Source organism: Saimiri boliviensis, chromosome 9, assembly GCF_048565385.1.
Source record: "Saimiri boliviensis isolate mSaiBol1 chromosome 9, mSaiBol1.pri, whole genome shotgun sequence".
NCBI lineage: Eukaryota > Metazoa > Chordata > Mammalia > Primates > Cebidae > Saimiri > Saimiri boliviensis.
The window spans coordinates 14,726,495-14,741,940 of record NC_133457.1 but is presented as its reverse complement, the minus strand read 5'-3'; the positions used below and the strand labels follow the sequence as shown (position 1 = coordinate 14,741,940).

Genomic DNA, 15,446 nt, shown 5'->3' with positions numbered 1-15,446 from the left:
CTCCCAAGTGGCTGGAATTACAGGTGTGAGCTACTGCATATCTGGCCAGCATTTAAAAACATGGTTTTTTTGGCTATTGTGAACACACTTGCTATGAAGTAGCCCTGCTCCCCAAGGAGCAGGAAAAAAAAAAAGAAAAATAAATAAAAATATATGGTTTTGTTTGTTTGTTTTTTGAGACAGAGTCTTACCCTGGCTGTAGTGCAGTGGTGGGATCTTGGCTCACTGCAACTTCCACTTCCCAGGTTCAAGCAATTTTCCTGCCTCAGCCTCCCAAGTAGCTGGGATTACAGGCACACGTCGCCACACCCAGCTAATTTTTGTATTTTTAGTAGGGACAGGGTTTCGCTACATTGCCCAGACTGGTCTTGAACTCTTGACTTCAGGTAATCTGCCCGCCTCAGCCTCCCAAAGTGCTGGGATACTATATATATGCATATATATACATACATATAAACTGATTCTTTAACTGTTTATTCATATTTTCGGATTCCTTTACATATTATACACTAATGTTATGAATATATGATATGCAATAAAGACACATCATTTTTTCCCAAAAAAATCCACTTTTATACCTGAATTGAAACTTAGAAACACCATTTTATACCTGAATTGAAACTTAGCAATGCCATTTTATTACCTGAATTGAACACCATTTTATAACCTGTTTATACCTTAATTGAAACTTAGCAACACCATTTTATAACCACATAGTACTTCATTATATAGATGTACTACGATTCATTTAACCTATTAGGTGATTTCACAATTTTTGCTATTATACACAACAGCTAAATTAACAGCTTTGGGCATACTTTGTGGCATAGTTGCCACTTATTTCCTTGAATTAAATACCCAGGGGTTGAGGCTGGGCATGGTGACTCAGGCCTATAATCCCAGCACTTTAAGAGGCCACAATGGGCAGACTGCTTGAGCTCAGGACTTTGAGGTCAGCCTGGGCAACAGAGTGAAAGCCTGTGTCTACAAAAACATATAAAAAATTAGCCAGATATGATGGTGCACACGTGTAGTTCCAACTACCTGGAAGGCTGAGGTAGGAGGATTGCCTGAGCCAGAGAGGTTGAGGCTGCAGTGAGTGCAGTGAGCTGTGATCGTGCAACTGCACTCCAGCCTGGGCAACAGAGCAAGATCCTGTCTCAAAAATTAATTAATTAAACATATAGGGGTAGAAATTCTGGATGAATAATTTGGACATTTTAAAGCTTTGATAGATGTTGCCATCCCTCCATCCCAGAAAATGTATACCAGTTTTCACACCCATGAGTGGTAGACAATTTTTAATACCAAAATTCAATATCCATTTCATGGAACACTAAGTTATTGATCACTTGGGCTTTCTGACTGATGGCTATGTCATTCATTTAATATTCAAACTTTTTGAGCTTTTCAGATCTTCATAATATCTGATGAAAGTAAAAACAAGAAACCAAAAAATGAGGAAGTCTTTTCATGAACTGAGAGCCTCCCCTTGTAGAAGAAAGTCATTTTTAGACATCATTTTCTAAATGTTTACTCAAACCCCAATAATATACCAGAAAAATGACTTTTGAAGCATAATGAAGTTTTAGTTCCCTAGGCCTATGACAGTGTGTAGGTTTTGTTTTAATTACATCAATAAATTTTAAATAATTTACCTGACCTAAAACATTTTTTTAAGTTTTTAGAGACAGAGTCCTGCTATGTTGCCTAGGCTGGCCTCAAACTCCTGGGCTCAAGTGACCCTCCTACCTCAGTCTCCCAAGCAGCTGGGACTACAGGCTTTGGCTGTATAAAAACCATAAAAAAAAAGTATGGTTTTCCAACTTTTATTATTAATCATTTCATGCCCTGACTTTATTTTATTCTTCTAAACTCTCTTGAAGGCTGTGGCTGATTTGCAAAATGATTTAGAATCAATCTTGTAGCCAGGCGCAGTGGCTCAAGCCTGTAATCCCAGCACTTTGGGAGGCCGAGGCGGGTGGATCACGAGGTCAAGAGATCGAGACCATCCTGGTCAACAAGGTGAAACCCCGTCTCTACTAAAAATACAAAAAAATTAGCTGGGCATGGTTGTGTGTGCCTGTAATCCCAGCTACTCAGGAGGCTGAGACAGGAGAATTGCCTGAACCCTGGAGGCGGAGGTTGCAGTGAGCCGAGATCGAGCCATTGCACTCCAGCCTGGGTAACAAGAGCGAAACTCCGTCTCAAAAAAAAAAAAAAAAAACAATCAATCTTGTGTTTATTTCTGGACTTCTAATCGGCCTGGCTATGGAAGTGAGTGTTAACAGTGAATTATCCTCAGTATATTTTATTATTTTTGATGCTACTAAAAATGGAATTGCTTTCTTAATCTCATTTTTAGAATGTCCACTGCTAGTATATAGAAATACAGTTTATTTTCACATATTGATCTTGTAGCTTACAACCCGGCTGAACTCATTTATTGGTTTTAATACATTAGTAATTCCTTAGGATTTTCTATATGCAAGAACATGTCATCTGCTAATAGATACAATTTTACTTCCCTTTTCAATCTGGATGCTTTTCATTTCCCTTTTTTCCCTAAACTTCTGTGGCTAGAACATCTATTAATTGTGCAATGATGAATAGAAGTAGTAAGAGAAGATATTTTTGTTTAGTTTCTGATCTTAAGAAGAAAGCACTGATTCTTTCACCATTAAGTATGGTTTTAATTGTGGATTTTTTTAATTAAAAAAATTAAAATTCTAAAGATTAAAAAAATCATTTTGTAGAAACAGGGTCTTACTATATTGCTCAGGCTGGTCTTGAACCCCTGGGCTTCAACAATCCTCCTGCATTGACCTCCCTGAGTGCTGGGATTATAGGCGTGAGCCACCATGCCCAGCCCAGCTGTGGACTTTTTGTAGAGACTCTTTATCAGGTTGAGGACATTCATTTCTAATGAAATCCATTGAGTCTTCTTACTTTTAAGAGGGTTGAAGCTTGTCAAATGGTTTTTCTGTGTCTATTAAGATGACCATGTGTTTTTTGCTCTTTATTCTATTAATATGGTATATTACATTAATTTATTTTCAGATGTTAAGCCAACCTTGCATACCTGGGGTAAACCCTACTTCATCATGGTGCATAATCCTTTTTATATTGTGACAGTTCATTTGCAAGTTTTTTTGTTGAGGATTACTGCATTCTGATCCACATACAAAGCATAAAAATTTTTTGTGTATTTATATAGTGCCTCCCATTTTCAGAATGCTTTATGATTTCAGAGTGTGCTCTCATAAATTAAATTTGTTCCCAGAATAGTCAAGGATCATTAGAACAATTTACATGACCTTATCTGATCTCAGCTATCCATCTGGAAACCTAGCCATCATTCGAGTGCCCAATAAGGTAAATGGTTTCACTTGTATAGTCCAAGAAGATATGCCCACTAACCCTCCTATCCTGGCAATACTGGATTCCTCTGGCAGAAGTTCCTGCTATCATCCCAATGGAAATGTCTGGTAAGCTTCTAGCTTCTTTTCGTGGTTTTAGTTCTGAGAAAGTTTTTTTCTTTTTAAATATTAAGAATGGGTTTAATAAGATTAAGTTAGTGGCCTTTAGATGGTAATGTTCAACTCGGAGACATTTTTGGTTTACACCATTCCACATGCTTCTCAATGGAAAAATCCCAAGCAACTATAAAAATGAAGCTCATATTCTTTCTGTACATAATAAGAATATATGAACTATATAATTACAACATAGAAAAAACCTTGATAAATGATACGGTAACTCTAGGGATTTGTGATATTAACTGAGGCAGTCTCTAGAGTCTGTGCCCTGATGATATTTTTCCACTTCATCTATGGAAACAACTTGTCAATAGACAGTTGCTATACTATGTTGTTATTGTTTGAGATACACTCCTAACTAGTAAGCTTCCTAAAGCCACAACCAAGAACAATAACATACAAACAAAAGCTCCAGAGACATTAAGATCCGGTCCCAATGTAATCTACTATGTATATCCTCTGTGACTTCATATTGTTTCATTTAGCCTGACAAAGTGAAATTTTGGCTCTATGTTCAAATACAATCTAAACTTTTTGAACTTTTCAAAAAGAGGTCTTTTCCTTTAAATTATATACAGGTATGACAGTCTCATCTCGGGAAACTGCCAGTAATTGGTGATGTTTATATACTGCTAGTTCTTTTTTTTTTTTTTTTTTGAGACGGAGTTTTGCCCTTGTTACCCAGGCTGGAGTGCAATGGCGCGATCTCGGCTCACCGCAACCTCCGCCTCCTGGGCTCAGCCTATATACTGCTAGTTCTTGAGAAAGTTAGGATATTGAGCTATTTGTGTTTTTATCCACAGCAGTAGTCAATTCATTACCACCATGTATATTGGAAAATTTATACTTATCTTTCAGGATTCTATAGCAATTCTATGTTACCTTTGATGGACTGCTATATTAATTGTCACCAACACTCATTGGTTTCTAGACTGGAAACCAATTAAGTTCTCCCAGATTGGTTTTATGAAACCCCTGCCCTGTGAACTGAACTCCCAGGCACCCTGACATGGCTCCTTGATACTCTCATAGCCCTCTCTCTGCCTCTTGTATAGTGAGTCCATTTCCCTTACTGGACTAACATTCCTTGAAGGCACATCCTGAATCTTTGTTACTACATAGCTGTGTATCTGTACCTAGTGTAGACTCAAAGAATGTTTACTAAATAAACAAGGGACTGATTTATCCAGGTAATTTTAGCCAAATATTATTTTCAGCCACATTTCAAGATAAAACTATAAATCTTTCCTTCCCAGACACAGTAAGATAATCACCTTAGTTTCTCATTTGTGATTTTGTTAGATGACTACCACTGATCAATACTGAGGACATGAGACGTTAGTTGGGGGTCCTCATGGCCAAGTCATCTAGTTTTTAGAAAGTAATTTATTGTCAAATTAAGTCAACTTTCTGAGTACCCAGAACTGTATCTGTTGTCTCTCCTCAAGGTGGTGATGGTAAGAGGGTGTGAGAAAGAGATAACTGAATAGAATGGCACGGTGATTAGTGCTACCAGATCTCCGATGGCGATGGACTAATGTGATGTAGCAAAATGCAAGGCGTTCACAGTCTGAAGAGATGGGGTCGCCCAGTCTAGGGTCCACCTTTGCTCTGTCACAGACGTGTTCTCCACTGCAGTGATCAGAGAGGTGTTCCCTGAGCCTCTGCCCCCACATGCAGCCATGATGGGAGGACTCCTTGGAGGACACCTGGCTCGTAGTTGGGCATTGCCAGTAAACAGCTCTCCTGTACTGAGGTCAACACAGTCTTCCCCAGAATTTACAGCCACAGGTCTTTATTTTGGTGTGGTGAAAATCTAAGCACTGGCATTTCCTCCTCTTTCAGGATTAATCTACTCTTCTGTATCTCATTTTCTTCAGACTAAACCTTCCCTGCTCCCTCTTCATCCTTCCAGACTCTTTCATCCCAGTTTGGTGCTTTGGATCCATTTTAGTTTATCAGTGTGACTCATATTGGATACAGTACTTAGAGTTAGTATAGAATTTAGTCATAGTATTATCACTCCTAAGATTACATGAAGTTTCTACCACTCATGCTATTCGCTGGCATAAACCATTAGTCCCCTTAGCAAGTGACAGGGATAATTCTAGTATTTAATTACAGTGTTACTGTTTATGATTTTTAAATTTCCTTCCTGCCCAGGGTATACGTCAATATCTTGGGAGGTCAATATTCAGATCAAGCCGGCAACAGAATAAGGGCTTGGAATTGGTCAAGTTCCATCACTTCCACACCCTTTGTTTCATTTAAACCTGTCTTTCTGGCTTTGAACCGTTATATTGGAGTCCGAATCCTAGAACAAGACAAGATTTCTGTAACTTTTCTAGCAATGGGCCAACAGGCAAGAATCAGTGTTGGAACCAAAGTGGAGGTAGGTACATTTTAAAAAGCAGTCTAAAGCATTTAGAATAATAGAGTAAAATAACTTTTGTTAGTATTATTACTGATAGATTACATAGTGCATAATCTACTGTCCACTAGAATTTTGGAATTCAATGGAAAAACATGCAGTGAAAGCTTCATGTGGAATTGAGGCAGCCTTACTGTTTCTTACTCTGAAATTCCTTTTAGTTCAGACTTAGATTCAAGTAACACTTATTGAGTGTTTGCTTTGTGCCTGAGTAGTGCTACTTTGGGGGTTTTGTTTAAAGATTTCGTTTTGTGTTTGTTTTTCTCCCTGCCATGGTAGAAAGCCTTGGCCTGGGTCAGGAGACTTGAGTTTGAATCATTTTCAAGACCAAACATAAGCCTCGTCTCCTTGGAGACACTTCCCAGATCTCCTAGTCCTTCATCCAGTCAGCCTCAACCACATCCTTCTCTGGGTTTTCTGTGTACTTGCCTCCATCCCTGTGCTTGTTGAACAGTGCTGCCTTTCCTACTGATGGCAAGCTCCTGAGAGAAAGAATCTCTATCCTACTGACTTCTCTCCCAAAGCACAGCCCTGAGTACATTCTCAGTGACCATAATGCACGTTAAGAACATGGAATTCAGGTTGCAGATTCTCTGTAGTTTCACACTTCAGCTCTGCCACTTGCCTGACTGAACTTGAACTTCAGTTCCTTATCTATAAAATGGAATAATGATTCTGACCTTACAGATTGCTGTGAAGATCTGATGAGAGTGCAAAGTATTAAGGGTGGTGCTTGGCACTAAATAAAATAATATAGATGTGTAGATGGATATAAATAGAGGTTGATGTATAGCTATATACATAAATAACACATATCATGTGTAACTTCAAACAAGGCCCTTAAACCTTGAGGACCTTTGTTTCATTGATTTTCTTTTTTTGTTGTTTTTTTTCAGACGGACTCTTGCTCTGTCACCCGGGCTGGAGTGCCGTGGCGTAATCTTGGCTCACTGTAACCTCTGCCTCCCGGGTTCAAGGAATTCTTTCAGCCTCAGCTTCCCAAGTAGCTGGGACAACAGGCACCTGCCACTACACCTGGCTAATTTTTGTATTTTTAGTAGAGATGGGGTTTCACCATGTTGGCCAGACTGGTCTTGAACTGTTGACCTCAGTGATCCACCTGCCTCAACCTCCCAAAGTGCTGGGATTATAGGTGTGAACCACCATGCCCAGCCTGTTTCATCTATTATTTATTATTTATTTATTTTGAGATGGAGTCTCAGTGGCAAATAGACACAGATGATCTCTTCTCCTGGAATCATTTTTTCCCTTGCTTCCAAGAGACTACTCTCCCCTGATTTTCCTTGTACCTCACAGGTGGTTTCTTCTCATTTTTCTGGCCTGATTACTCTTCACCTCCTCTTTTTCTAATATTGGAGGAACCCAGAGCTTGTCCTCGGGCTGACTTTTCTATATACTCTCTCCCGAGATGATCTCATTGAGTCCCACATTCTTAAATATCATCTACATGCTGATAGCCCTTTAATTTGTATCTCCAGGTAGATCTCATATGAACCCCAAACTTGCAAGTCTCTGATTCCAATTCAGTATATCCATTTGGATTTCTAAGAAGGCATTAAAAATTTAACAAGGCCAGGCACGGTGGCTCATGCCTGTAATCCCAACAATTTGGGAGGCCATGGCGACAGCATTAATTGAGCCCAGGAGTTTGACACCAGCTTGGGCAACACAGGGAGAAATTTTTCTTATTAGAGCCATCATTGACTTAATCTGTAAAATGTTTTCTGTCATTGTGTGAGATTTGGGTTTAAAGATTCTGGCCTATTCTTTGTTCTTTGTCCATCTCACATGCTTTCCTTCCCCGATTCCTTTCTTTCTATGGAAGGAGGAGTGAAATGCAGAAATGAAACTGTAAGTTTCTGCATCTTTTGCAGGTAAGTGGTCACTCAGCTTGCAGAGGTTCTGCCTGCATTTGACCTGCCCCACAGAGGCTAAATGCCCCTCCTAGGCTGGCCCTGACGCTGTAGACTGAAAACACCTCGGGCGAGACTGTCCTAGCAAATCCATTCAGGTTTCTGCAGCTACAAGGAGACACCACCAGCTTTGAATCATCAAAAGCTGTGAGGGAGTGCAGAGAGCAGAGGCCAAAGAGGGGTCATGGAGAGGTTAATTTGGAAAGACCTCCTGGAGGTAGGGCACATTTAGCAGCAGTAAAGAGAGTTGTAGTTTTTCCCAGTCCTAATTTCTCTTTGGAAAACTGAGCTCCTCAGTGCCTTCCTGGCGAGCACCCAGCCTTCAGACCGGTCCTCTTCCTACCTCCCGCACTGGGCACTTTCCAGGCAAGGGACTGTGTCTGAGGCATCTTGTGATCCCCTCAGTAGGTGCTGGTTAATTTACTTGAATAAATTATAAGCTTTCGAAGGTATCAAGATTCCATTTGGTATCTCAAGTCTTCACAGCGTTTCAGCTCTTTTCTCATTTAGATAAGAATAAGACCACTACCCCTGCTTACAGATGAATTAGAGTGGACCCTCATCAGGGAATCCAACCCTACATTAGTGCCACGGCTCGGCTCCTCCCATGGCCCCAGTTCCACTCTTGGACTGACTTTCCTTCTCTTTCTCTTTGCTGAAAAGCTACCAAACCCTGAGGAGATTCCAATCCTCCGATATGCGAGTGGAGATGACCTTCTTCTGCTGGCCAGTTTAATAAAGATCCGTCGCCTGTTTCACAAACTGGAAGGATGTGTGAATTTTCCCTCAAGCCAGGTTTGGGAAAAATTAAAGCAACCCTCCTACCTTTCTTCACTTTCTCTAAAACTAATTGCCCTCTGTCACAGTTCTGGTATAAAGCAAGATATAATGAAGACAATAGCAAATATAATAAATGAAGAAATTTAATTAAGAATGATGATGCTTTCATTTGTTTTGGTGAGTTTTTTTGGGTGGAAGGATCAGGAGTTTGCTGGCTGATACTGAGTGTGGGTGGAAGGATCGGGAGTGTGATGGCTAATATTGAGTGTCAATTTGATTGGATTGAAGGATGCAAAGTATTGTTCTGGGTGTATCTGTGAGGGTGTTGCCAAAGGAGATTAACATTTGAGTCAGTGGACTAGGAGAGGCAGACCCACCCTCAACCTGGGTGGGCACCATCTAATCAGCTGCCAGCACAACTAGGATAAACCATGCAGAAGGTAGAACGAGCAGACTTGCTGAGTCTTCCAGTTTTCAACTTTCTCCTGTTCTGGATGCTTCCTGCCCTCAAACATCTAACTCAAAATTCTTCAGCTTTCGGACTCTTGGACCTGTACCAGTGGTTTGCCAGGGGCTCTCAGGACTTCAGTCACAGACCTAAGGCCGCACTGTCGGCTTCCCTACTTTTGAAGTTTTGGGACTCAGATTGTCTTCCTTGCTCCTCAGCTTGCCAAAGGCCTAGTTTGAGACTTTACCTTGTGATTGTGTGAGTCAATACTCCTTAATAAGCTCCCCTTCATATATACATCTATCCTATTAGCTCTGTCCTTCTAGAGAACCCTGACTAATACAGGGCGGATTCAAAAAAAGTATACAAAATGACCAAAATACCAAGGAATATGCTATACTATCAATTTAGAACACATTCTGAGCATTACTAGTTTACATTCTTTTTTTTTTTTAGAGATGGGGTCTCACTGTTGAAGCAACATCATTTTCTGGGGTGATACCCAAGTTTCGTTGCCTCATGCCAGGAAAATTAACCACACAGACAAAAACGAGTGAATTTAAAAGCAGAGGTTTAGGCTGGGCGCAGTGGCTCACACCTGTAATCCCAGCACTTTGGGAAGCTGAGGTGGGCGGATCACAAGGTCAGGAGTTCAAGTCCACTCTGGCCAATATGGTAAAACCCCATCTCTACTAAAAATACAAAAATTAGCCAGGGGTGATGGCGCATGCCTGTAGTCCCAGCTACTTGAGACACCGAGGCAGGAGACTCACTTAAACCCAGGAGGTGGAGGTTGCAGTGAGCCAAGATTGGGCCACTGCACTCCAGCCTGGACAACAGAGCGAGACTCTGTCTCAAAAAAAAAAAAGGGCAGAGGTTTAATAGGCAAAAGAAAGAGAAACATGAGTGGAGAAGCCCGAATGGGACTTTTGGCACCAGATTTTATAGACAGGCTTGAGGAAGCGGTGTGTGATTTACACAGGGCCCATCGATTGGTTGGATCAGGTGTGACCTTTACATAATGCACAGGGAAACTGGCTGCCCCACTCTAGTGTCATTATGTAAATGGGGTCTTTGCCTGGCTGCTTCTTACTGTACACGTGGCTGGCATAGAGAAGGGAAGATGGAGCCACCATTTTGAACGTGCCTAGTCCCAGGGAGCCTTTTCCTATTGGCACAGCTACCAGCATTCACCCATGCAAGCTTCCAGTTTGCTTGTCTATGTTTGCAGCTCAATTTTACAGGCCTCTCTTTTTTAGAAAAAGAAGTGTTTTGGGGGCTGCTTTTCATTAAAAGGAAAACCTTACAGGATGTCATTACCCTCATTATTTGCCTAAGTAATTCCTTTTTAACTCCTATATCACTGTGTTGCCCAGGCTGGTCTTGAACTCCTGGGTGCAAGCAATCCTCCTAACATGGCCTCCCAAAGTGCTGAGATTACAGATGAGCCACTGCACCCAGCCTAATAACACAAGAATGCCTTTTATCATTATCATTATTATTATTATTTTGAGACAGGGATTTGCTGTGGCACCCAGACTGGAGTGCAGTGGCTCAATCTCAGCCCACTGCAGCTTTGACCTCCTGAGCTCAAGTGGTCTTACCACCACAGCCAGTTCAATGATAGGGTTGCTTCAGAACAGAAAGCAAAGCTGAGAGCTGGAGGTGGAGGACCCTCAAGACATAGAAGGGTGCCAGAACTCTGCACTTCCTGAGACTTACTTCTCAACTCTCTATTCTTTGGGAGAGGGTGAAACATAGTTTCAGGGGACACGCCTTACACTGAATTCCAAATTTGGTGCTAGTGTATAGTAAGAGGAATTAGGCCTACCCACCATTCAAGACTTAGTGTCAAACTATATAGTTTCCCTGCTAAGAGCTACCCGGGAAATACAAGAGGGAATGGAGAGGAAAGGAGTGCGTGGAAGAACAGAATATTCCAGGGAGGCTGAGCTACTAGGAGATGGGGACCTAGTTCTTGCTGTTAATCCATTAACTTCTCTTTCTTTTCCTGATTTTAGTTAGCCTTCTTTCTAGGAATTTTGTTAATACTGAGGATTTCGTTTTATTTTTTATTTTCACTCATGCCATTTCCCACTGCTATCTTTGTGAAAAAGAGCTTCCTAGATTCACATCTTGATCTACATTAAAGTCCTTCTCTTTTTTTTCATTTTTGCCTTTAGCCCTTTCCTTTTCATTGATGAGTAAACATTTAGTTTCTATCAAGTGAGATAGATAGTAGCATAATTGAGCTAAAATGTATCAGAATAGCGCTAAAAATTTGCTTATAAGGACACATCCCAACAAAGCCCTAACTGAAATCTGTTTTGGTACATCATTAAAAACCACTTTTGGGGTGCTGAGCCCATAGTAGATACTGAACAAGGCCTTGATTGGCTGAGATTAGCAGGATAATGGGACAGTGTCTTTCATCATGTTGCTTCATGTCTAATGCCAGAATGTTATTTGAATCTTTTTTTTTTTTAAAGAGGGGGGGTTTCACCATGTTCGCCAAGCTAGTCTCAAACTGCTGGCCTCAAGTGATCCACCCATCTTGACCTCCCAAAGTGTTGAGATTACAGGCGTGAGCCACCGCGCCTGGCCTATTTGAATTATATTTACTGTACCAAATGATAATTTATGACATGTAATAAGAGTGTGAAAGTAAAATAAAAAATATCAGGACTCCAAACTCATTATGCCAAAGGAAAAAGTCAAGCTTGCGAACTAAGTCACACAAAATTCCTATTTTGTTCTTAATTAGATAGCTACAAAGAGAAGAGGCTACATACTACTCTCAAAATTTACTCAAAAGGAAATTCTTCTTTCTTTTTTTTTTTTTTTGGATGGAGTCTTGCTCTGTCCCCCAGGCTGGAGTGCAATAGCACAATCTCAGCTCACTGCAACCTCCACCTCCCAGGTTCAAGTGATTCTCCTGCCTCAGCCTCCCAAGTAGCTGGGACTACAGGCACCTGCCACCATGCCTGGATAATTTTTGTATTTTTAGTAGAGATGGGGATTTCACCATGTTGGCCAGGCTGGTCTCAAACTCCTGATCTCAGGTGATGTGCCCGCCTTGGCTTCCCAAAGTGCTGGGATTATAGGTGTGAGCCACTGTGTCCAGCCAAAAAAATAATAAAGCAAAGCTTTGGGGTCTATGTTTTTTTTTTTTTTTTTTTTTTTTTTTTTTTTTTTGAGACGGAGTTTCACTCTTGTTACCCAGGCTGGAGTGCAATGGCGTGATCTCAGCTCACCGCAACCTCTGCCTCCTGGGTTCAGGCAATTCTCCTGCCTCAGCCTCCCGAGTAGCTGGGATTACAGGCACGCACCACCATGCCCAGCTAATTTTTTGTATTTTTAGTAGAGATGGGGTTTCACCGTGTTGACCAGGATGGTCTCGATCTCTTGACCTCGTGATCCACCCACCTCGGCCTCCCAAAGCACCGGGATTACAGGCTTGAGCCACCGCGCCCGGCCCCTATGTTATTTTAATAGATGTATTTAAATAAAATTAATAAGAGTTGGAAGGCCAATAACATTCAGAAGCAAACATTATAAGAAAATCACTAGATCATCTATATTACACCTTGCGGTGTGACCCAGCATTAGACAATGCACAGAGAAGTCCAGGGATCCACTTTTCACATACGTGCTCTATAGGACTGGCACTGGGAAATGAAAACCACAGTGTAGCATCCATCCAGACTCTTCAGAGATGATGCCCAATTGTGTCATTTTCAAAATAACACAGAGGCTTCCCTCTGTTAAACTATTAAGCAAAGGGGCAACATGCTGGAAACATACTCAACCCCTCGATCTCTTGTTATGAATGCATATTAGCACCTGACAAATACTGAATGAATAAATGAATGAACAAGTGATGTGAAACTCTACAAAGATACACATGTCCATGGAGAAAAATTCTGAGTGTCTCTTTGCTGTTCTATTCAGTGCTTGACAGAGTGGGTTGAAAATAGATTAAAATTGATTCATACCAAAGCCTAGTTCCCACTTCAATCCTTTTATGAAAAACCCGGCTTTCTCTGCAGTTGAGCTGCTACTGGTAACAAATTTCTCAGAAACCTGGCTAGCACTGGCACCCTACACATAAACAGAATGTGTTAATAAAACATTTTAATTCCAGCTCTAAAGTTTACTCCATCCATTCATTTCTTCATCTGTTTAATAAACATTTATTCATTGCTTATTTTGTACCAAGTACTGGTGATATAAAGTTAGAAATCATAGTTCCCTGTCCTTAGGGAAAACAAGACACAAAAAGTGGCCACAAGAAAACAACGAGGTAAGCTCAGTAACAAAAAGAAGTACAGAGAGCACCAAAAGGAGCGCATATGTCTCAGCTCAGGAACTAGATGTCATGTAGCGGTGGAGGAAGGAGCAAAGAAGGCAGAGGAATCAAATGACACATCTCGGAATGATCATAGAATTTTTTCCAGAAACAACAAATAATGCTTGAGTATGCTGACTGGAAGTCAGAATCACAGATGACTCAAATGATGACCAGGAAGTCACAAATACCCAGGTAAGTATATGCTCAACCCCTTGAGGACTTGCCCACACCATCAGGTTAGCAAGAAAGGGCCAGAGATGATTCAGGAAAATCCTGTCCTATAAAAGGAAGGAGTCACAGATTTCATCTCAGGCACTGAGGGTAGAAGGACGTGGCCTGACTTTAAGCCAAAGTGAAAGGTTCAGTAGTAGATGGAGCCAATGCATGAGATGTTGAGACACCCAGAATGAAAGGCAGCACTGGATAGAGCCTCTGTTTAGGATGCTACCAGGGTCCTCTGCATTCACCCTAATCTATATGCCAGTGATCAGCAAAACGCAGGAAGGATGAAGGATGAAGTGATAGGAAAGGGTAATAGGTTTGCCTGGTAGAGAAGGCATCAGTGTATACATTCATTCATTCAATACAAATTTAGCACATGTCAGGCACTGTACATGGCCCTCGTGATGTTAATATTCCAGTGGGAAATAATTTCAGAATGTGATAGGAGTAAGTAGACAGGTAAGCAGGGAACTACTTTATACATGCGATCAGAGAAGCCCTCTCTGAGGAGCCAATATGTAAAAGTGGTTAAGAAACTAGTTGTGCAGTGAGCTGAGACAAGAGCATCCCAGGTAGACAGAACATCAAGTTCTGAGATGGGAAAGAAGAGCTTGCTTGCACATTCTAAGGCTAGAAAGGAGGCCACTGTGCAGGAGAGGGAGTGTGGTGCAAGGTGAGACTGGCGAGGCAGGAGGAGCCAGTGAAGGCAGCTGTGTGCACTAGGGTAAGGAGTAAGGGGTAAGGAGGAAGGGGATTTTAATCCACAGATGCTGTTTAATAAACATTTTTCTCTATCCAATAATGGGTAGGAAAGAGAAAAATAATGATTTAGGAGCAAAGGATGGGAAAACAATGGGAACACTCAAATACCTTTGGAGAAAATGAAAATTGACATCATCATTTGGAAAGTAAATTGCATTAGCTAGTAAAGCTGAGGATGTGCATGCCCAACACGTGGAAGCTCTGTTCCTAAATGGAGATATCCTAAAGAAACTACTGTATTAGTCCATTCTTGCACTGCTATAAATAAATACCTGTGGGCCGGGCACAGTGGCTCACGCCTGTAATCCCAGCACTTTGGGAGGCCGAGGAGGGTGGATCACGAGGTCAAGAGATCGAGACCATCCTGGTCAACAAGGTGAAACCCCGTCTCTACTAAAAAAAAAATACAAAAATTAGCTGGGCATGGTGGTGCGTGCCTGTAATCCCAGCTACTCGGGAGGCTGAGGCAGGAGAATTGCCTGAACCCAGGAGGCGGAGGTTGCGGTGAGCCGAGATCGCGCCATTGCACTCCAGCCTGGGTAACAAGAGCGAAACTCCGTCTCAATAAATAAATAAATAAATAAATACCTGTGACTGGGTAATTTATAAAGAAAAGAGCTTTAATTGGCTCACAGTTCCACAAATTCCAAATTTGGTGCTACACAAATTTGGAATTCAGTGTAAGGAGTGTCTCCTGAAACTACATTTCACTCTCTCCCAAAGAACAAAGAGTTGACAAGTAAATCTCAGGAAGTGCAGAAGCTACAGAGTTCTTGCATCCTTCTATGCCTTGAAGGTTCTTGAGGATCCTCCACCTCCAACTCTTATCTTTGCTTTCTGTTCTAAAGCAATCCTATCATTGAACTGGCTGAGGTGGTAGGATCACTTGAGCTCAGGAGGTCAAAGCTGCAGTGGGCTGAGATTGAGCCACTGTACTTCAGTCTGACTGCCATAATTCTGCTAATCTCAAAAGGGGGAT

The 15,446-nt window shown here is 41.3% G+C and overlaps 1 protein-coding gene across 1 annotated transcript in view; it reads left to right on the top strand.

Moving 5' to 3' along the window:
- ERICH6 (glutamate rich 6) overlaps positions 1–8,831 on the top strand; it is a 38,438-nt gene extending 29,607 nt beyond the window's left edge. The window contains exons 13-15 of the mRNA XM_003925040.3: positions 3,333–3,488; positions 5,703–5,931; positions 8,568–8,831. Of these exons, the coding sequence (XP_003925089.1) occupies positions 3,333–3,488; positions 5,703–5,931; positions 8,568–8,831 (649 nt within the window). The remainder of the gene's footprint in view (positions 1–3,332; positions 3,489–5,702; positions 5,932–8,567) is intronic.
- Positions 8,832–15,446: the final 6,615 nt, after the last annotated feature.